The sequence below is a fragment of the Scylla paramamosain genome, unplaced genomic scaffold (genome assembly GCF_035594125.1).
Source record: "Scylla paramamosain isolate STU-SP2022 unplaced genomic scaffold, ASM3559412v1 Contig8, whole genome shotgun sequence".
NCBI lineage: Eukaryota > Metazoa > Arthropoda > Malacostraca > Decapoda > Portunidae > Scylla > Scylla paramamosain.
Window position 1 is genome coordinate 962,548 of NW_026973673.1, and position 22,194 is coordinate 984,741.

Sequence of the window (22,194 nt, forward strand, 5' to 3'; positions counted from 1 at the left end):
TATTTCAGGAGCTGCATCTCTAACCTAACCTCACCACACTGACCCTCCACTCACATCACATCTTCAGGTGCTGCGTCTGCACCTGCCACACAGTCCATCCTCTGAGGCCGTTGTCCTGCTCATCTTCCCAAAGCCTCAGCGTTATGACACCTATGTGGATGGTGTCTTTGTTCCCCCAGCCAACCTCAACACCTCTGCAGCCGGCTACAAGCTGTTGCCTGAGAACCCCACCCATCCTCAGGCTTTCCTTCCCATGTTGGACAATGTAAGGGATGGCTGTGTGCTGTGTTGTGTTGTGTCGTGTTGTGTTTGGAATGTAAGGAATGACTGTGTGTTGTGTTGTGTAGGGAATATAAGGAATGGCTGTGTGTTGTTTTGTGTTGTTTGAGGCACTGGAGCTCTGTACTTTGCCCTGTCAGTTTGGGGCAAAGGACCAACTGCTCTGCCTTGTCTCTTCCTGCTGGTAACAGAACAACCACTCAGCCTTGTCTCTTCCTGTCAGTTTTGTCATGCCTCCCTATCTGTTTAGTTTTGTCATGCCTCTCACTGTCAGTTTTGTTATGCCTTTCTCAATTTTGTCATGTCCCCATGTCAGTTTTGTTGTGCCTCCCTGTCAGTTTTGTCATGCCTCCCTCTCAGTCTTGTCATGTCTCTCCATGTCAGTTTTGTCATGCCTCCCTCTCAGTCTTGTCATGTCTCTCCATGTCAGTTTTGTCAGGCCTCCCTGTCAGTCTTGTCATGTCTCTCCCTGTCAGTTTTGTCATAGCTCTCCCTGATAGTTTTAGGCAAGGGAAACACTATTATGCCATGCCTGTCTCTGTCGCCACCTCTCCAGCTCACCCAGACCCTCCCCTGCAGGCAATGGGGACCAGCTTCTTCCAGCGCAGTGCTAAGTTGGTCCATGTGGTGCTGTGTGAAGGCCGCATCCTTGACATCAAGACCACACCCATGATCACCCTCACCAGTGGCCTTATGGTGAAGGAAGATGAATTTTATGAGCAGAACTTGGTGTTGAATCTGGCCAGCCTGTTTGAGGTATCCCCAAACAACATCAGGGTCATCAGTGTTATGCAGGAGCTCTCCAAGAGACAGCAGGGAAGGCTGGAGGTGGGCACAGTGAGGATGCATGTTGGGTCTGGTCTGTGTTGAGTCTGACTGTGGTGGGTGCAGCTGTGTTCAGTGTGGCTGTGTTGAGTCTGGCTTTGTTGGATCTGTGTGTTGTGCATGGCAGTGTTGGTCTGTGTGTTATGTGTGACCATGTTGTTTGTGGCTGTTGGGTGTGGCTGTGTTTGGTGTGGCTGTCTGGGCTGCCTGGTCTCCCTTACTAGTAGAAGCTCAACATGCAAGACTTATTCTCAAATGTTTGGGAGTCTCAACTAATTGGAGATCTAATGGAATTTATCTGAGTTTTCAAGGTAATTTTTATGACACTTGTGATAGGGAATGATCTCACCATGAAAGGGCAGGATTAAACCAGTTTATGCTGTGAGGCTTTGCTGTGGAAGTATGTGGACAGCTGTGGTGTGCCTAAGCTCTTGGGATGTAGCAGGGTGGTCCACAAGACTGTCCCATTACACTAGGAGCCAACGGAGCTAAGAGTGTGAGTGATGTGTGCAGGAGTGTGTGGTGCTTTGTGTGGGCCATCCTGTGTGGGATTGCCAGCCTGGTATATAGATAGATAGATAGTGGTAGTTTAACAAGGACTGTGCCAAATGAATGGGAAAGTTGCCTATGAGATTCTTACTATTCATTATATCTGAAAATAATTACTAAAGAGAACAAAATGTTTAAGAATACAACTTAAATTTACTTAGGCTGAAGTGGCCAGTGCTCACACTACAAGCCTGAATGGTGAGGAGGAGGAGGGAGCAATTGGTGGGGAGGTGATTCCCTACAAGAAGCTGGTGCAGAGTCTGGAGAAGGCCGTCAATAGATTCCAGGATGGATCATGCAGCAACTGTGCCTCTCTCTCTTGGTAAAGTGAACCTCTGCTCTTTGTTCCTTTGTGATCTTATGTTGTCTCTTCCTCCAATGCTTCCTCTTAAGGCAAACACTACTCTGTCTCTTTACTGCCTTGAGTCATCTCTCACTCCTGTAACTCCTTTTGGTAAAATAACACTGTTCTCTGCCCCTTTACTGCCTTGAATCATGTCCTCCTGCACTTTGTCATCAGCTGAACCATTAACAGAGGTAGTGTGTTCCTCCAATACCCACCTCTCTTCCTCAGGTGAGTGACTCCATCGAGCCACCACCCAAGGAAGCCCCTCCAAAGGCCACAAAGGAGGAAGGCAGTGTTGTCATTCTGGATGCCAAGCTGTTCTACAAGCAGCAGGAGAAGGAGGTGGCAGAGAAGATCAAGGAGAGCCTGGCAGTGACTGAGTATGCCAAGCCATCCAGTGCATTGGTGTTGAGTGGTGTGTCCAGCAGTGTGGTGCAGTACACAGTGTTTGAAATGCAGCTGTCCTTTACTGTGCTGGATACAGAGGTGTGTGTGTAGTTGTAGTATACAGGGACTAAGCTACACACCTCTGGTTCTGTCTCCTCCTTTATTCATCCATCAGTTTATGTACATTTCTTGCCTCTCTCACCTTTGTTTTTCTACTTGTGATAAACAGGGGCTGGGCTACATTCCTTATCCCATCTCTGTATTCATTCAGTTCTTGTGTGTGTGTGTGTGTGTGTGTGTGTGTGTGTGTGTGTGTGTGTGTGTGTGTGTGTGTGTGTGTGTTTACCTAGTTGTATTTACCTAGTTGTGAAATACAGGACAAGATCCACACTAGGCTTGTGCCGTCCCGTCTCCATATCGACTTTTATCTAGATTTTCTTTAAATTTATGAATTGTCTTTGCACATACAGTCTCATCCTTAAGTTCATTCCACACTGTTATACTTCTGTGTGGGAAGCTATGTTTCTTGATGTCTCTTCTGCAAACACTCCTATTCAGTCTCCTTCCATGTCCTCTTGTGTCTCTAGTATCTGGTATCAAGAGGTCTTCTCTGTCCGACTTTTCCATTCTTTCCAGTATTCTATATATATAGCTATCAAATCACCTCTTTCCCTCTTTTTTTCTAGTGTAGTCAGGCCCAACCTCTTCAACCTTTCCTCATAACTATACTCTCTTAAGCTTGCAAAGATTTTAGTTGCAGCTCTGGATTCTTTCTAACTTTCTTGTATCCTTTTTCAAACTTCGACCACACTGATGCTGTGTACTCCAATCTCAGACGTATCATCGTTGTTATCAGTTTTTTATCATACCTTCATCAATATAGGAGAATGCTATCTTGATGTTTTTCAGCAGTTTATATGTTTCTCCTATAATTTTTGTTTATGTGCTTCCAAAATGATAAATTATCAGTAATAATTACTCCTAGGTCTTTTTCTTCTGATCTTATAGAGATTTCCTCATTCCCTAAGTAATAGTTGCCAACTGGTCTTTTCACACTTTTTCCAAACATCATCACACTACATTTTTTAGCATTAAACTCCATGTTCCACCTCATTAACCCTTCATTAATCTTAATTAAGTCTTGATTTAAAGCATTGCAATCCTCTTCATTTGTTACTTTCCTCATAATCTTAGCATCATGAGTGAAAATGTTCATGTAACTTTCTACACCTTCTGTCACATCGTTTACATAAACTGTGAACAAAATAGCCACTCGTTACTGTTCTCCAGTTCGACCTGCTGCCTTTAATTACTGTCCTCATTTCTCTGTTTGTCAAAAAGTCAGTCATCCACTTTAACAGTGATCCACTGAGTCCTCCAGTTTTTTCCAATTTCCATATTAGTCTTCTGTGTGGAACTTTATTGAATGCTTTTCTCAGATCTAAGTATATGCAGTTGGCCCATCCATCTCTCTCTGGCACTATATCTATTACTCTTGAGTAGAAATATATCAAATTTGTGACATAAGATCTCCCTTTTCTGAAACCAAACTGTTTCTCTGTTATCACCTTGTTGTCTTCTAGGTATTTCACCCATCTGTTCTTGATAATCTTTTCACAAATCTTTGCCACCACACTTGTGAGTGATACAGGTCTATAATTTAATGGATCTTCTTTACTTCCAGTCTTGTGGATTGGGGTAATATCTGCCCATTTCCAGTCTATGGGTACTCTACCTTTTACCAGGGGGGTGCTAATTATATTGTGCAACACTGAGACTAATTGTGAGCTATGCTCTTTTAAAATCCAACTGGAGACACCATCAGGACCCATTGCTTTCCTTACATCCAGGTCTTCCAACATATTCTTTACTTCATCTACTGATGTTTTAATCTCCTTTAGGTCGGTCCCTTTTTCTAATGCTGTCCTCTCATCTCTGAAATCATTTTCCTTAGTAGACACAGAGTGGAAGTATCTGTTAAACACTTCAGCTACCTCTTCTGGGTTATCCACTATCTCTTCTCCAGCTTCTAAAGTGCTTATTTCATCTTTACTCTTTAATTTTCCATTAATGAATTTATAAAATAATTTTGGCTGGTCTTTACATTTCTCCACAACATTCTTTTCAAAATTTTTCTGCTCATCTCTGCGAGTTTTAAGAAATTCGTTCCTCTTCCTTATATAATTGTTCCACAGGTCCAGTCTCCTGTTTTTCTTCCACTTGTTCCATGCTTTTTCTCTCTCCAATCTAGCTGTTGCACATCTCCTGTTGTACCAATCCTTTTTGAAAAGGTTCTCTGTTGATCTTTTGGGTACCCATTTCTCTACTCCCTTATTATAAATGTCCAGGAAAGCTGTCCACTTTTCCTCTATGTCCTCCTTTTGAATAACCATGTTCCAATTCACTTCACTGAAATACTTCCTAAGTTGTCCTAAGTTAGTCTTGCTGTAGTTTAGCCATTCTCTTCTGTGGTCCTCTTTTCTTATACTGAGCTTATTATCCATAGCTGTGAACTGAATCAGCTCATGATCACTTTTTCCTATTGGGTTTATGTATTTAAGGTCTTCTACTATTTCTTGTTTCTAGGTGGAAATTAGATTGGGCCTTGAAGGTGCTTCATTTCATCTAAATCTTGTGTCATCTGTAACCCATTGTGTCAGGACATTTTCAATAGCCAGGTCTAGTAGCTTGTTCCCCCCATGATGGCTCACTGCCTTCCGTGGTCCAATTCTCCCAAGATATCTCTTTACAGTTAAAGTCCCCCATCAGGACTATATCGTCATTTTCCTCAAATAACTCCTTGTGTCCTTGTGTCCTCAAGCATTTTGTTATATTCATCCTCTCTCCAAGAGTTGGAATAGGGGGGAACATAAGTCACCACAATGTTACAGTATCTTACAATATTCTGTCTTAAGTTTATTTTCAATACTTCTGCCTCCTCCACCCCATATGTGACAGATTCCACTAATAAATCCTTCCTAATTAGAAGCATCACACCTCCTCCCTGTTTATTTTTTCTATTTCTCATCCAGAGGTTGTATTTTCCTTCACCAATATTTAATATATCCCTTCACTTGCCAATTTAATTTCAACAATTCCCATGATGTCCGGTTTCTCCTCTTTTAATTTCTTCGATCTCTCCAGTTAGCTCTTTTTCTTCTTGTAATGTCCCCACTAATTTTTCCACACATGTCTTTTCCTTCTTTTCTCTTTCAGTCCACTGAGGTGTATACTCTTCCTTCAGACCGAATACCACGACAGTTTTTTCTTATCCTCAGTTTCTCTCACCAAGTTTTCTTTGTTTTATAACTTGAACAACTTTTTCTGTTAGCTTTTTGTTGTTTGCCTTTGTTTGTTCCTCCACAATTTTCCTAAAATCTATCTTTTCTTTCTCTTGTTCTTTCTTCCAATTTTCCTGTTTTATGTTTAACTCTTCCACTTTGCCTTCATATTCTATTGCTTTCTTTTCATATAAGGTTTGTTTTTTATGTAGACACCTGCCGAAACGATAATTACTCCCAGTGAGATCTAAAGCACTGTTCAGGGGGTGCTGTGAACTTATCATTAAACCCAGCTGTGACCTCACTGAATGTTTCCCTTTGTGTCTCACAACACAAGGGGCAGTCACAGCCTGCCCTCTAAAGACAACTCTCTTCCTCCACACAAAACTACAAGCACCTAATAACACACACACCCTTCACTCTAAAATTTTTAAAATTATCATGGCAACTCCTACACCAGCCTCGGAGTCCCCATCTGGGGAGGGGACCATAAATGTCCCCAGGTCGGACTGCCTTTCTGTCGACGACCCTAAGTGTCTTGACACCCCCCTCAACTTTTTCTTCATTAACTTCTGCAACATTCGTGGTCTAAGATCTAATTTTCAATCTGTAGAACACCACCTCTCCTCTTCTAAACCTCATCTTCTTTTCCTCACTGAAACTCAGGTGTCTGAGGCAACTGACAGTAGCCCCTTTTCTGTTTCCTCCTACTTTCTCTATCCTCATTTTCGATCCAAAGCTGGATGCTGCGTTTATGTGCGCAATGACTTAACTAGCTCTCGTGCCCACGCTCTTGAATCTTCCGAGTTTCCAACCATCTGGCTACGACTACAGAGTCACTCTCATACTAAATTTATCTGTGCTGTATACCTCTCTCCTAACTCCTCTGACTATAAGAAATTCTTTGACTACTTAACTTCCAAAGTGGAGCACATTCTGACCCTCTTCCCTTTTGCAGAGATCTCCATTCTTGGAGATTTCAATGTTCACCACCAGCTTTGGCTTTCCTCTCCTTTCACTGACCATCCTGGTGAACTAGCCTACAACTTTGCTATCCTCCATGACCTAGAGCAATTGGTGCAACACCCTACTCGCATTCCTGACCGTCTTGGAGATACGCACAACATTCTTGTCTTTTTCCTGACCTCTAATCCTTCTGCTTATGCTGTCACCCTTTCTTCTCCGTTGGGCTTCTCTGATCACAATCTCATATCTTTATCTTGTCCTATCACTCCAATCCCTCCTCAGGATCCCCCTAAGCGAAGGTGCCTTTGGCGTTTTGCCTCTGCCAGTTGGGGGGACCTGAGGAGGTATTTTGCTGATTTTCCTTGGAATGACTACTGCATCCAAGTCAGAGACCCGTCTTTGTGTGCTGAGCGCATAACAGAGGTGATAGTGTCTGGCATGGAGGCGTACATTCCTCACTTTTTTTCTCGTCCTAAATCTTCTAAACCGTGGTTTAACACAGCTTGTTCTCGTGCTATACATGATAGAGAGGTGGCCCACAAAAGGTACTTAAGCCTTCCATCACCAGAATCTCATGCACTTTATATTTCTGCCCGGAACCATGCCAAGTCTGTTCTCCAACTAGCCAAAAACTCCTTCATTAACAGAAAATGTCAAAACCTTTCAAGATCTAACTCCCTTCGTGATTTCTGGCATCTAGCCAAAAATATCTCCAATAACTTTGCTTCTTCTTCTTTCCCTCCTCTACTTCAACCAGATGGCACCACTGCTATCACATCTATTTCTAAAGCTGAACTCTTTGCTCAAACCTTTGCTAAAAACTCTACCTTGGACGATTCTGGGCTTGTTCCTCCCTCTCCTCCACCCTCTGACTACTTCATGGCACGTATTAAAATTCTTTGCAATGATGTTTTCCATGCCCTCGCTGGCCTAAACCCTTAGAAGGCTTATGGACCTGATGGGGTCCCTCCTATTGTTCTCCGAAACTGTGCCTCCGTGCTTGCACCTTGCCTAGTCAAACTCTTTCAGCTTTGTCTGTCAACATCTACCTTTCCTTCTTGCTGGAAGTTTGCCTACATTCAACCTGTTCCTAAAAAGGGTGACCGTTCTAATCCCTCAAACTACCGTCCTATTGCTTTAATTTCCTGCCTATCTAAAGTTTTTGAGTCTATCCTCAACAGGAAGATTCTTAAACATCTGTCACTTCACAACCTTCTATCTGATCGCCAGTATGGGTTCCGTCAAGGCCGCTCTGCTGGTGATCTTCTGGCTTTCCTTACTGAGTCTTGGTCATCCTCTTTTAGAGATTTTGGTGAAACTTTTGCTGTTGCCTTGGACATATCAAAAGCTTTTGATAGAGTCTGGCACAAAGCTTTGATTTCCAAGCTACCCTCCTACGGTTTCTATCCTTCTCTCTGTAACTTCATCTCAAGTTTCCTTTCTGATAGTTGTCTGGAAGGTTGTGTCGAGTTGATAGATGGAGGAATTGAGTTTTTGAGGCATTGAACAATACCAAGTTTGCTGCTGTGGTAGACGGTCAGTGTTATTCTCCTAAATCTATTAACAGTGGTGTTCCTCAGGGTTCTGTCCTGTCACCAACTCTCTTCTTATTATTCATTAATGATCTTCTAAACCAAACTTCTTGTCCTATCCACTCCTACGCTGATGATACCACCCTGCACTTTTCCACGTCTTTTCATAGACGTCCAACCCTTCAGGAGGTAAATATAGCACGCAGGGAAGCCACAGAACGCCTGACTTCTGATCTTTCTAAAATTTCTGATTGGGACAGAGCAAACTTGGTATTGTTCAATGCCTCAAAAACTCAATTCCTCCATCTATCAACTCGACACAACCTTCCAGACAACTATCCCCTCTTCTTCAATGACACTCAACTGTCCCCCTCTTCTACACTGAACATCCTCGGTCTGTCCTTTACTTATAATCTGAACTGGAAACTTCACATCTCATCTCTACCTAAAACAGCTTCTATGAAGTTAGGTGTTCTGAGACATCTCCGCCAGTTTTTCTCACCCCCCCCCCCAGCTGCTAACTCTCTACAAGGGCCTTATCCATCCATGTATGGAGTATGCTTCACATGTCTGGAGGGGTTCCACTCATACTGCTCTTCTAGACAGGGTGGAATCAAAAGCTTTTTGTCTCATCAACTCCTCTCCTCTAACTGACTGTCTTCAGCCTCTCTCTTACCGCCGCAATGTTGCATATCTAGCTGTCTTCTACCGCTATTTTCATGCTAACTGCTCTTCTGATCTTGTTAACTGCATGCCTCCCCTCCTTCCGCAGCCTCGCTGCACAAGACTTTCTTCTTTCTCTCACCCCTATTCTGTCCACCTCTCTAATGCAAGAGTTAACCAGTATTCTCAATCATTCATCTCTTTCTCTGGTAAACTCTGGAACTCCCTGCCTGCTTCTGTATTTCCACCTTCCTATGACTTGAATTCCTTCAAGAGGGAGGTTTCAAGACACTTATCCACCAATTTTTGACCACTGCCTTAACCCTTTTACGGGACTGGCATTTCAGTGGGCATTTTTTTTTTATTGATTTTTGTTGCCCTTGGCCAGTGTCCTTCTTATATAAAAAAAAAAAAATATGCACCTCTCCACACCCCCTTCTCGGTGATCAAAGTTTCAACCATCTTCTCCATCTTGTCAAATCTATCCTTCATATCCTTCATTTCAGTTTCCAGTGTGATAATTCTCCTTCTCATCATTGCTTTCCCGACCCTTCAGTCCTCTTCCCCAAATCCCGAGGTCTCTCTGTCTAGCCTTCGAGACGGTCCCCATTGGCATAAACAACATAGTGGGGACTGAAGTAGACCCCTCTTCACCGCTCATTATAACAATTTAACTGCTTTGGAGACGGAACAGCAACGAGTAGAACCAGTGTGAACTCTCATACTCTGTATTTCCACTAGGGCAACTCTCAGTGTGGTAGATGGCTGGATTTTTAGTGTGTGTGTGTGTGTGTGTGTTTAGTAAACTTTCAGGCCTTTTTGGTTCCCATGAAAGGACTCAAAGATACACCAATAATTATTCTCTCTCTCTCTCTCTCTCTCTCTCTCTCTCTCTCTCTCTCTCTCTCTCTCTCTCTCTCTCTCTCTCTCTCTCTCTCTCTCTCTCTCTCTCTCTCTCTCTCTCTCTCTCTCTCTCTCTCTCTCTCTCTCTCTCTCTCTCTCTCTCTCTCTCTTCACTTCTCTTCTCTTGCAGGGTGCACCCACCAGTGACCTGGGCCACAAGAGTGATCCCTCGCAGGTCACGGCAAGTCTCTTGGGAGGTCCGCCAGGTGCCATCGTCATGGGCACCACAACAGTTCCCAACAGGAATGGCACTGCCATCTTCACCAACCTGTCTGTCAGCAAGCCCGGGGAAGGCTACAACCTCACTTTCACCATCACCTACCCCAGCTATGCTTCAGCCCTCACCACCACCCTGGAGGAGACCTTCAGGTAGGTGCAGGTCTTTATTTATGTAAGAGGGGGACTGGTCAAGGGCAACAAAAAGTTTAAAAAAGCCCAATGAGAGTGCCAGTCCCTAAAGAGAGGTCAAAAAGAACCATCCAAAGCTGGAGCACAAGTGTCTGGTGTAAGAACAGAAGAATAAGAAAATAAGTGAAGCTGTAAGAAGCCATCAGGCCTACACATGGCAGTCCCTGTACAAAGCATGCTTACCTATTTCCACCTATCAACCTCATTCATAAATTTGTGTAATCCTCTTTTAAAGGTCACTAAATAATCAGCTTCATTACTGAGTCCATTCCATTCATCCACCACTCTATTTAAAAACCAATTCCTTCCTATCTCTTTTAAATTTAACTTAATCAGGGTACATTAATGGTGTCTCTAGGGATTAGACCTTGACAGGATACTGAGGGAAATGCAAGTCTGACATACCAAAAAGGAGAGAAAAGGATCTCAGTATTTACCAAGATACAATTACTATTGGAGTCACATAAGTGATCTAATAGTTGGTCTTCTTTTGGTCTCCCCTCAGTGCATAAGTGATGTAATAGTTGGTCTTCTTTTGGCCTCCCCTCAGCTTGACACAGATGAGTGCAGCAATGGTCCTGCAGCAGCCCAGCATAGTGCAGGCCGGACAACCCACCACCATCACTGTTCACTTTGTTGACAAGGACTCTGGCTTGGTGCTTAATGGCCTGGCTTTCAAGGTGAGGAGACAGACAGGCATGATTGACTTAAATGTTGCATATAAAGAGTAATAAAATAATATAATCTTTGTTAACATGATGTGAGGAAGTGAGGAGACAGACAGGAATTATTTTTTTTTCTTTTTTTTTTTTATAGAGTAATAAAACAATATAATTTCTGTTATTGTTCAGTTTGTTGACAAAGATTCTGGATTGTAGTTTGATGGCAAGGCATTGAAGGTGAGGAGATGACAAAATCAAGTTAAATTTTTTGGGATAGCGTAATGAAACAATATTAATTCTGTTATCAAGAGGCATTCAGTTTGTTGACAAGGACTCTGGCCCAGTGCTTGGATGGCAAGACTTTAAAGGTGGGGTAGACAGGAATAATCGATTCAAGTTTATTTTTTGCATACATGCATGAAGTAATAAAGCAATATTATTTCTATTATCATGATACATTCATTCAGCTTGTTTACAAAAATTCTGGCTTAATGTTTGATGGTGAGGCTTTCAAGGTGAGGAGATGGACAGAAATTACTAAGTTAATTAAGGGACTGTAATTAACTTTTTTGAATGAAAATGTGTGCAAAAAGCAACATTGGTCTGTGCACACTGAAAAATCATCCAGCACTTTGGCAACAATCTGCCAAAGTTTGAGCTGTGTGTCTGAGACATAGCTTGTTTACACTCAGGCTTTAGATTACACCTTGTGGTACTCCTTATGTTTTGCTGTTTTTCATATACTGTATCTGTTTTTTTGTGTGTGCATGATTTTTGGAGACTTTTTTTCAGATGTGTGGCATGTTATCCCTAAGTGGTGGGAGGGGAGGGAGTGGGACAGTAATTACTGGATAATGAGTCAGTACTCAGTTGGCCTAAGGTGAGGCCAGGGCATGTATGTACTGCCACGCTGGTGCCAGACCATCCACATGACTCATAAAATTTATGAGAGGAATTGTGTTACTATCTTCTGTGAAGACCATAACCATAGCAGAGTCTTGTAAGTACAGTCACTAGGGTGTTGTAGGGAGGTCCACAACACTGTTCCTTCCCACCAGAGACCAGTGGGCCTAAGAGTGTGAGTGATGTGTGTGTGAGTGAGTGGTGCTTTGTCTGGGATTGGTGGCCTGGTGTATAGATAAGTAGATAGATGAAGGGAGTAAAATTATACCTTCTCTGTTATCCTTCCATAAGAAAGCACAGAAGTTGAGAGGAATTGCATCTGTACTGTATTTTCTTTCCTGAGCCTCTTCTCTCTCCTCCTCAGGGCAGACATTTGTGGGCAAACTGCTGGCAAAGACTGCTGAGGGACACTTTGAGGTTATCCAGAGGTATGCCAAGTAAGAAACAGAAGAGAATGTTACAAGGAGGAGGCAGCAGGCACCTGCCAAAATGATAATTACTCCCAGTGAGGTCTAAAGCACTGGATGATGGGGTGCTGTGAACTTATCATTAAACGCAGCTGTGACCTCACTGAATGTTTCCCTTTGTGTCTCACAAGAAAAGGGGACAGTCACAGCCTGCTCTCTAAAGACAACTCTCTTCCTTCACACAAAACTACAAACATCTAATTACACACACACCCTTCACTCAATTATCATGGAGACTCCTACACCAGCCTCATAGAGTCACCATCGGGGAAGGGGACAACAAATGTCCCCAGGTCAGACTGCTCTTCTGGTATCGACCCTAAGTGTCTTGACACCGCTCAACTTTTTCTTCATTAACTCCTGCAACATTTGCAGTCTTGGATCTAATTTTCAGTCTGTAAAAACACCATCTCTCCTCTACTAAACCTCATTTTCTTTTCCTCACTGAAACTCAGGTGTCTAAGGCAACTGACATTAGCCCCATTTTTGTTCTCTCCTACTTTCTCTATCCTCATTTTCAATCCAAAGCTGGATGTTGCATTTATGTGCGCAACAACTTAACCTGCTCTCTTGCCCATGCTCTTGAATCTTCCGAGTTTTCCACCATCTGGCTACGATTACAGTCACTCTCAAACTAAATGTATCTGTGCTGTATACCTCTCACCTAACTCCTCTGACTTTAAAAAATTCTTTGACTTCTTAACTTCCAAAGTGGAGCACATTCTGACCCTCTTCCCTTTTGCAGAGGTCTCCATTCTTGGAGACTTCAATGTTCACCATCAGCTTTGGCTTTCCTCTCCCTTCACTGACCATCCTGGTGAACTAGCCTTCAACTTTGCTATCCTCCACAACCTAGAGCAATCGGTGCAACACCCTACTTGTATTCCTGACCATCTTGGAGATATGCCCAACATTATTAACCTTTTCATAACCTCTAATCCTTCTGCTTATGCTGTCACCCTCTCTTCTCTGTTGGGCTCATCCAGTCACAATCTCATATCTTTATCTTGTCCTATCACTCCATTCCTTCCTCAGCATCCCCATAAGCAGAATTGCCTCTAGGATTTTGCCTCTGCTAGCTGCAGGGACCCAAGGAGGTATTTTGCTGATTTTCCTTGGAATGACTACTGCTTCCATGTCAGAGACCTGTCTGTGTGCAGAGTACATAACAGAGGTAGTAGAGTCTGACATGGAGGTGTACATTCCTCACTCTTTACCTTCCAAATCTTGGTTTAACACAGCTTGTTCTCATGCTATACATGATAGAGAGGTGGCCTACAAAAGGTACTTAAGCCTTCCATCACCAGAATATCATGGGCTTTATATTTCTGTCTGGAACCATGCCAAGTCTGTTCTCCAACTAGCCAAAAACTCCTTCATTAACGGAAAGTGTCAAAATCTTTCAAGATCTAACTCCCCTTGTAACTTCTGGCACCAAGCCAAAAACATCTCCAATAACTTTGCTTCTCCTTTTCCTCCTTTATATCAACCGGATGGTACCACTGCTATCACATCTATCTCTAACCTAAACCTGAACTCTTCGCTCAAACCTTTGCTAAAAACTCTACCTTGGACAATTCAGGGCTTGTTCCTCCCTCGCCTCCACCCTCTGACTACTTCATGCTACCTATTAAAATTCTTCACAGTCATGTTTTCATGCCCTCCCTGGCCTAAACCCTCAGAAGGCTTATGGACCTGATGGGGTGCCTCATATTGTTCTCCGAAACTGTGCCTCTGTGCTTGCACCTTGCCTAGTCAAACTCTTTCAACTCTGTCAGCATCTACCATTCCTTCTTGCTGGAAGTTTGCCTACATTCAGCCTGTTCCTAAAAAGGGTGACTTCAAATCCCTCAAACTGCCATCCTATTGTTTTAATTTCCTGCCTATCTAAAGTTTTTTAATCAATCATCAACAGGAAGATTCTTAAACATCTTTCACTTCACAACCTTCTATCTGATCGATAGTATGGGTTCCATCAAGGCCACTCTACTGGTGATCTTTTGGCTTTCTTTACTGAGTCTTAGTCATCCTCTTATAAAGATTTTGGTGAGACTTTTGCTGTTGCTTTGGACATATTAAAAGTTTTTGAAAGAGTTTGGCACAAAGCTTTGATTTCCAAACTACTCTTCTGCGCCTTCTATCCTTTTCTCTGTAACTTCATCTTAAGTTTCCATTCTGACCATTCTATTGCTGCTGTGGTAGACGATCACTATTCTTCCTTTAAATCTATTAACTGTGGTGTTCCTCAGGGTTCTGTCCTATCACCCACTCTCTTCTTATTATTCTCCAGTGACCTAAACCAAACTTCTTGTCTTATCCACTCCTACACTGATGATACCACCCTGCACTTTTCTACGTCTTTTGTAGAAGTCCAACCCTTCAGGAAGTAAAGAGTTCATGCAGGGAAGCCACAGAAAACCTGACTTCTGATCTCTCTAAAATTTCTGATTGGGGCAGAGCAAACTTAGTATTATTCAATGCCTCAAAAACTCAATTCCTCCACTTATCAACTTGACACAACCTTCCAGATAACTATCCCATCTTCAGTGACACTTAACTGTCCCCCTTTCTACACTGAACATCCTTGGTCTGTCCTTTTCTTATAATCTAAACTGGAAACTTCACATCACATCCCTAGCTAAAACAGCTCTTATGAAATTAGATTCTGAGACATCTTCACCAGTTTTTCTCATCTCCCCCCCAACTGTTAACTCTGTACAGGGGCCTTATCTGTCCATGTATGCTTCACATGTCTGGGGGGGTTCCACTTGTACTGCTCATCTAGACATTATGGAATCAAAAGCTTTTTGTCTCATCAGCTCCTCTCCTCTAACTGACTGTCTTCAGCCGGTTTCTCATCACTGCAATGTTGCATCTCTTGTTATCATCTACCGTTGTTTTCATGCTAACTGCTCTTCTAATCTTGCTAACAGCATGCCTCCCCTCCTCTGACGGCCTCGCTGCACAAGACTTTCTTCTTTCTTTCACCCCCTATTATGTTCACCTCTCTAATGCAAGAGTTAACCAGTATTCTCAATCATTCATTCCTTTCTCTGGTAAACTCTGGAACTCCCTGCCTGCTTCTGTCTTTCCACCTTCCTATGACTTGAATTCCTTCAAGAGGGAGGTTTCAAGACACTTATCCTTCAATTTTTGACTGCTGCTTTGGACCCTTTTATGGGACTGGCATCTCAGTGGGTCTTTTTATTTTTTGGTGGGGGGAGGGGGAGGGTTGTTGCCCTTGGCCAGTGTCCCTCCTAATTGAAAAAATAAATAAATAAAAATATCACCACCCATATCTTCCCAACACAAATACTGACAACAACCCCTGTGTCAGGCTGTATGTACCAGATGAGGCCGTGTCAATGCTCACCTTTGAGAACGTCATATTTGAGGCGCCAGACGTGAGACAGCAACTCATAGCCAAGGTTGCTGTCGTCTCCGCTAGCTGGTACGTGGAGTCCTCTCGAGTATTGGTGTCAGTCTGGTAAACTCTGGAGCTCCCTGCCTGTGTCTGTACTTCCTTATACAAGACACTTCTTAAATTTAGGGTAATTCTTTTGGCTCTGTCTTCTAGAGACTGGTACCTCAGTGGGCCCTTTTATATTTATTTATTTGTTTATTTTATTTCATTTTATTTTATTTCATTTCATTTCTTTTTTTTATTTTTTCCTCTCTCTCTCTCTCTCTCTCTCTCTCTCTCTCTCTCTCTCTCTCTCTCTCTCTCTCTCTCTCTCTCTCTCTCTCTCTCTCTCTCTCTCTCTCTCTCTCTCTCTCTCTCTCTCTCCCCCCTTTTTGTTGGCCTTAGCCAGAGTTCCTCTTACATAAAGGAAAGTCTTGTATACTGATGTACATATTTATGGAAGTTAGGATAAAATGTATTGCATGTTGATGTACTGTTTAAAAGCTCAATACCTCACACTACAGACTATTAAAGATGCAGAATCCTTGCTGAACCATCACTGGAACCATGAAAACACCCCTGAAAACACCATAACAACTGAAAGTATTGGAGGTAAGAGAGAGCAAAACATTTGGGAGTGCAGTTTATTATCTGTCTCCCATACAGGACTGGTGGTGTATCCCTCACATCTGGTCATCAAGGAGTACCCCATGGTCAAGTCCTTGCACACCGATCCGTTCTGATGGAAGCAGTTGGAGGGTGTGGAGGATGGGGTGAGAATGACTGTCCTTATCGCCCATCCGTTATATCCTTCAGTATCTTCTTTTCTTCACCTGCACTGTGTTTTTTCCTCTTGCATCCTTCAGTAATATTGTTTTCTTCATGCCTCCTGTGTTCTTTTTGCTTCTGTTTTATCCTTCATTATACCTTTCTGTTATATCCTTCAGTGATATCCTTTTTCTCCTCCTGCAGTGTATTCTTTTTCCCTCTTATCATATCATGTATCCTTCAATGATATCTTTTCTTCATCTTTGCTGTATTCTTTTTCCTCTACCTTATCCTTCATTATCCATTTCTTCACTCATTCTGTATTCCTCTTTCTTCTTTCTTTAATGCACACTTTCCTCCACACACACAATTTAAACCTTTCTATCATGCATAGTTACCCTCACCCCCTCCTTGCCCCACGCACACACACACACACACACACACACACACACACACACACACACACACACACACACACACACACACACACCTTTAATGATGTTATGGTGATGTGACACAGTTGGAGGATGGAGTGCTGAGTATGTTGCTGCAGTCAGTAGACATGCTGGCTGCTGGCTGACGGAGTGTACTGTGGCCCCGTTGATTTCACTCTCAGCAATGACTCCAAGAAGACCATAGCAGAGTACCAGGTGTGTATTGTGAAGAGGTGAATTGAATGGCTGTATTTTTCATTCTTTCTTCTGTGGTAAAAGAATGTCAAAAAGCAAGCTCATTCATCGCTTTCTTGTCTTCCTGTAGTCATTTTCATTGCTTTTATATTGTTTCCACTAATTCTCTCTTCCTCTACTTCCTACAGTCACTTTCATTTAAGTTTTCTATTCATTTCACTAATTCTTTTCACTCTCTATTTCTTATAGCCATTTTCACTACTCTTTCTTATTCTCCTCTCTCCCTCCATGTCTCACAGCCATTTTCATCGTCCTTTTCTAGTTCACTAATTCTTCTCACTTCCTCTGCTTCAAGATAACTGGACCACAGGAGCATGTTGCCACAGCTCTAGGGAAACTGTGCACATCCCTCAGCAGTAACATAGCTATCCCAGTAGTGACAGGATACTTAGACACTCACTACAATGCAAGGAAAGTTTACGTCGAGGACCAGATCTTGCGCTGCTCTTGGAGAAACATTGTGCATCTCTTGAACAAGAGTGAGACTGGGGACCCTCTTCTAGATAATCGGAATGGTTCTGAAGTTAGCCTTGTGTCTTCTGTCCCTAAGGATCCTCCAGTCCTTGCATCTCCCCTTTGGCACCATATCTTGTGCTGCTCTCAGAAAAAAGTGCTTCTCTGGAATGAAACTGAGAGTGAGGATGGTGTTTCAGGTGCTGGGAATAGTACTGAACTTAGTCTCATTTCTGGTGTCCCTGTGCATCTCCCAGTCCTTATATTAATGTGATGTCTTGCTAACTCTCATGCTGTCTCACTCAGTTTGGTACAATTGTTTACTGCAAGTTTAGAGTTTAGTTTTCAATGTAAGGTCACTGATAGTAAAAGGAGTGGTTGAATGCTTCTCTTTCTCATCTTGTCTTCCTTTTCCTTGTCTTCTTCCTCATTTACTTGCATTTCTCTCATTCTCTACCTCCTGGTCTTTTCCTTCATCCTTCTCTCTCTCTCTCTCTCTCTCTCTCTCTCTCTCTCTCTCTCTCTCTCTCTCTCTCTCTCTCTCTCTCTCTCTCTCTCTCTCTCTCTCTCTCTCTCTCTCTCTCTCTCTCTCTCTCTCTCTCTCTCTGCAGCACAAGGATGGCCAAGGAAATCCTTCTCAAATACCCAGAGATCCTCCATGCCGCTCACCCCTTCTTCCTCTCCCTCAAGTTTGTGGGTGCTGGTGGCTCTCTCCTGGATGGAGCAGTTTTCGTGGTGAGACACACAAGAAACCTTAACTCTCATGCCTTGGGTCTTATGGGAACTGTTTTCAAAGAGAAAGAGTCTGGTTTGTGGTAAGACACACTTGGGAACCTTAACTTTTATCCCCATATTGTGAAATGCCTGAGGTGTTATGAGAACTGTTTTCAAAGAGGAGTCTGGTTTGTGGTAGGAAGTGCGGGGAATCTTAACTTTTATCCCCATATTGTGAAATGCCTGAGGTGTTAATGGAACTGTTTTAAAAGAGGAGTCTGGTTTTTATGATTGGTGATTGATGATGCAGAATATTATTAACTATTTCCTGAATCATGAAAAAATGTCCTTGAAAATCCCATCAGCTTTCATAAGGACTGTTTTCATGATAATGAGTCAGGTTCTCATAGGTGTTTCTTTCTTCTGGTGATGCAGAATACTTGTTAAACTATCACCAGAATCATGAAGTACCCTTGAAAATTCCAGTAAGTGTTTCTAAAGGTCACTGAGATGGTTAGTCCAGTGACTGTGTGTTTTGTTGTTTTCTTGTGTACATTTTGTCTCTCATTCCACGTAGTTCTCTTGTTTCTTCTCAGGATCAAAAGATATTGATTGAGATACTGGGGAGGGATGTGAGTGCATGCCCAAGGCGAGGCAAGAGAGAGAGAGAGAGAGAGAGAGAGAGAGAGAAAGTGTGTGTGCGTGTTTTATGCACAGACAGAAAACATGTAATTTTTGTATCATTCCAACATTTTCCTCTTCTCAATTTTCCTGTTGCCCTTCCAGATATTCAGCTTTTCTTTGTTCCTTCAGTGAAAAATCTCCCTTTCCTTAACTCTGTTGTATCCCCTCAATATCCAGCCTTTGTTTGTCCCTGCAATAATGGATCTTTTCTGTGTATTTCCTCCAGGATCTATTTACCTGAGAACAACTTGTCAACAATTCCTGTGGATGTCGTCATCAGCGAGGTCAGTGTTAGATACCAACTTGCTGCTCAGGTGTCTGTTGTACCTGCTGGTTGGCATCTCCACTTTGTCTCTCCTGGTAAGCAAGTATGTATGTGTATGTGTATCTATTGATTTATTTCTGTGTGTATTGTGTCTGTCTATCTGTGTGAATGTGGAGAGTTTGGGGTGAATCTTGCTTGATACCTGATGTGGATGGATTGCTGTGTGCCTCTCAGTGCAGCAGCCTGTCAGTCCAGACGGCATTTGACAGCTGTTTCTCACTCCACATATTTACACAAAGGTGCTGACAGATTAGCAGCAGGAGTGGGAACTGCAGTGGCTGTAACTCATATGACTTCACTGGTACCAATCCAGACCACCTGGCTTCCCCAGGGACAGGCTTGTGTCACCCTGACCTTACCTCTACCTATACATCTACCACTGCACTACATTTGGAATCTGGTTGAGTACATGTACTCAGACCCAAGCCTGATGTGTAAGTGTGTGTGTGTGTGTGTGTGTGTGTGTGTGTGTGTGTGTGTGTGTGTGTGTGTGTGTGTGTGTGTGTGTGTGTGTGTCTTTGTCTATCTCTGTTGAAATCAAGTCATTGTTGTGTCTTGGAGGGAATAAGTGTGTGTATGTGACTATCTATCTATTTATCTATCTATTTGTGTTTAAATAAAGTTGTTGGTAGCATCTGAGGGAATGAGAGGAGTGTGAGCTCAGTATGATGTGCAAGGAGTTTATGGATGTTTTAACGTTTTGTAATATAAGTATTTATTAGTGTGCATATCTTTTTTTGCACGCAAGATTTTAATACCTTACTTTATCATTTTGTCTGCATCTAACATACAGTCTCTCTCTCTCTCTCTCTCTCTCTCTCTCTCTCTCTCTCTCTCTCTCTCTCTCTCTCTCTCTCTCTCTCTCTCTCTCTCTCCACCAATTCTCCTTACAGGCTTGGTGGTGTATCCTGAAAATTTGGAGATCCAGGAGAACTCTGTCACCAAGAACGTGTAAATGAATGTCATTGGGTGGCTGATGGCAGCTCCTCAAGTGAACCCAGAGGTGAGGGAGGCTGTCACTGGGTCTTGGAGGGAGCAGGGAAGCAGGGGTTAGAGTGAAGATGTTTAGAAAAGAGGGATGCAGCACTGTGGTTGTGAAGAGTAGCCATCATTTTCATTTTAAGGGTGTTTTAAAGCTATTTGGCTTGTAGTGCCACTGAGACTATCCCTTTCCACTGGGGACTCAAAATAAGAATAAAGACAGACTTTGTATTCTGAGTGTTAATGAAAGTAAGAATAATAATCAGAAATAGCAACCATTATCACTATCCTGTTTCTTCATGTCAAGCTTGATAAAGTTAGATTTAAAAAAGAAATAGGAAGGAACTGGTTTTCAGATGGAGTGATAGATGAATGAAATAGACTCGGTAGTTAGGTTAGTGCTGAGTCATTAGGGAGCTTTAAAAGATTAGACAAATTTATGCATGAGGATGATAGTGAAAATAGGTAAGCACATTTCATGCAGGGATTGCCATGTGTAAACCAGATGGCTTCTTGCAGTTTCCCTTGTGTTCTTACAATTATTATGCCACTGATATGATGCCACAACACAATGGTAATGGTGGTGATGGTGTGTTCCCAAGTGATGCAGGTGATAATGGGGCTTGACATGAGTGTCAAGGGCATGTAGTGTCCCGTCACCTTTGCTCCTGTGACCTCTGGCTCTTCTAAAAAGGGAGTTGCATCCTTCACGGTATTTTTATGTCTGATGGTGTGTAGTGGTAAGGATTATCCAAGATTGGAGAAGTGTCTTGGGACCTTCCTCATGAAAAAATTTGTCATAGGGAAAAGAAAATACAGAAGCAGGCAGGGAGTTCCAGAGTTTACTGGTGAAAAGGATGAAAAATTAATAATGGTGAACTCTTGTATTGGAGAGGTGGACCACCACCATCACCACTACTTATTCTCCACAGATCACTGGGCTAAAGTACAGCAAGATGAGTGCCTTGGAGAAGCTGTGCCTTGAGTTGAAGGCTGCAGTCACCATCAGAAAAGAGCAAAGCTGCAACAAGTCATCCAAGTACTTTGTCAAGAAGGTTTATGTTGAAGGCAACCTCCTGCACTGCTCTCAGGAGAACAGTGGGACTCATGACCGCCTCCAAGACCCACAGAGGATTGGAAGGCATAAATTCAATCTTGGATAACTATTGACATTTAAAACTGGTGACTCCACTTGTCAGATTGTAGGTGGGAAAGTTTTAGGGTTGATTGATGGGAACATTGTTGATCTAAATTCTTTTTTGGTAAAGTACTGTAAATCACTTGCATGTGAAGTTTCAAATGGATGAAATAGCATGAATGGTATTGTAGTTGAATTGTTCTTTGTAGCTAGAAAAAAAAATTAGGGTCGATTGATGGGAAAACTATTGTTCAAAATCCTTTTATTGTAAACTAGATCATGTACATAGTTGTGAAATTTTTTTGGAAATGAAATAGCATGAATGATGATGATGATGTTTGTGTTGTACTATGGGTAAACCATTGGAAAAAAATGTAGTAGTTATGAACAAAATTGGATTAACTAAACATCACTGAGGTTGTAGTTGTGAAATTTTGGTGTAAATTAATGTAAACAATGAAATACTTAATCATTAAAGTTTTAATCTTATATTAGGAGTCATTGGAAATTAGCTAAAATAAACACCCTTATATCATCTTAACCCTATAATGACTAACCAACTTTCCTCTCAAATCATAGCATAGTTTTAACACAAGTAAACAGTGCACAGCTTTGCCAAATGTTGTCATAAATCTGTGTTGGAAATATAGTCTTCATCAAGCATTATTGTTGTGTGAGTTATCATTGCTGTCATGTGTTGTTTTAAGGAGACACTGATTTTGCAGTTTTTTTTTTTTTTTCTACACCTATTCAAAAGTTTAAAAATCTTTCAGTTTTCTGTGCATGTGTTCTAGTATCCTCTGCATTCTTTCTTGTCATTCTTTCACACTCAGAGCTAAATGCATTGAACTAACATTCCCATTCCTAT

The 22,194-nt window shown here is 42.2% G+C and overlaps 1 protein-coding gene across 33 annotated transcripts; it reads left to right on the plus strand.

Annotated features, from left to right (window-relative positions):
- The first annotated feature begins 1,818 nt into the window (after positions 1-1,818).
- Positions 1,819-21,992, plus strand: LOC135096889 (uncharacterized). Of its 33 annotated transcripts, none has more exons than XM_063998657.1 (14): positions 1,819-1,975; positions 2,228-2,485; positions 9,862-10,100; positions 10,690-10,819; positions 12,074-12,141; positions 15,509-15,622; positions 16,241-16,347; positions 16,863-17,666; positions 18,096-18,219; positions 18,634-18,683; positions 19,109-19,242; positions 19,447-19,641; positions 20,101-20,210; positions 21,121-21,992. In XM_063998657.1, exons 1-8 carry the CDS (start codon positions 1,949-1,951, stop codon positions 16,979-16,981), a joined length of 1,062 nt encoding a protein of 353 aa, XP_063854727.1. In that variant the 5' UTR covers positions 1,819-1,948; the 3' UTR covers positions 16,982-17,666; positions 18,096-18,219; positions 18,634-18,683; positions 19,109-19,242; positions 19,447-19,641; positions 20,101-20,210; positions 21,121-21,992. The 33 variants fall into 33 exon arrangements, with proteins under 33 accessions (XP_063854727.1, XP_063854726.1, XP_063854729.1 ...); XM_063998656.1 differs by lacking the exon at positions 18,634-18,683 and having other exon boundaries at positions 16,863-16,992; positions 17,160-17,666; XM_063998659.1 differs by lacking the exon at positions 18,634-18,683 and having other exon boundaries at positions 16,863-16,992; positions 17,221-17,666.
- The last annotated feature ends 202 nt before the right edge of the window (positions 21,993-22,194 follow it).

What these genes read in the sequence shown, in the direction of transcription:
- LOC135096889 (XM_063998653.1), top strand. Translation starts at nt 1,949, where the DNA reads ATGCAGCAACTGTGCCTCTCTCTCTTG. An exon ending in GTTATCCAGAGGTATGCCAA is followed by an intron (nt 12,142 to 15,508) that starts GTAAGAAACAGA and finishes CCCCTGTGTCAG; the next exon opens with GCTGTATGTACCAGATGAGG. An exon ending in GCTGTCGTCTCCGCTAGCTG is followed by an intron (nt 15,623 to 16,240) that starts GTACGTGGAGTC and finishes TCTCCCATACAG; the next exon opens with GACTGGTGGTGTATCCCTCA.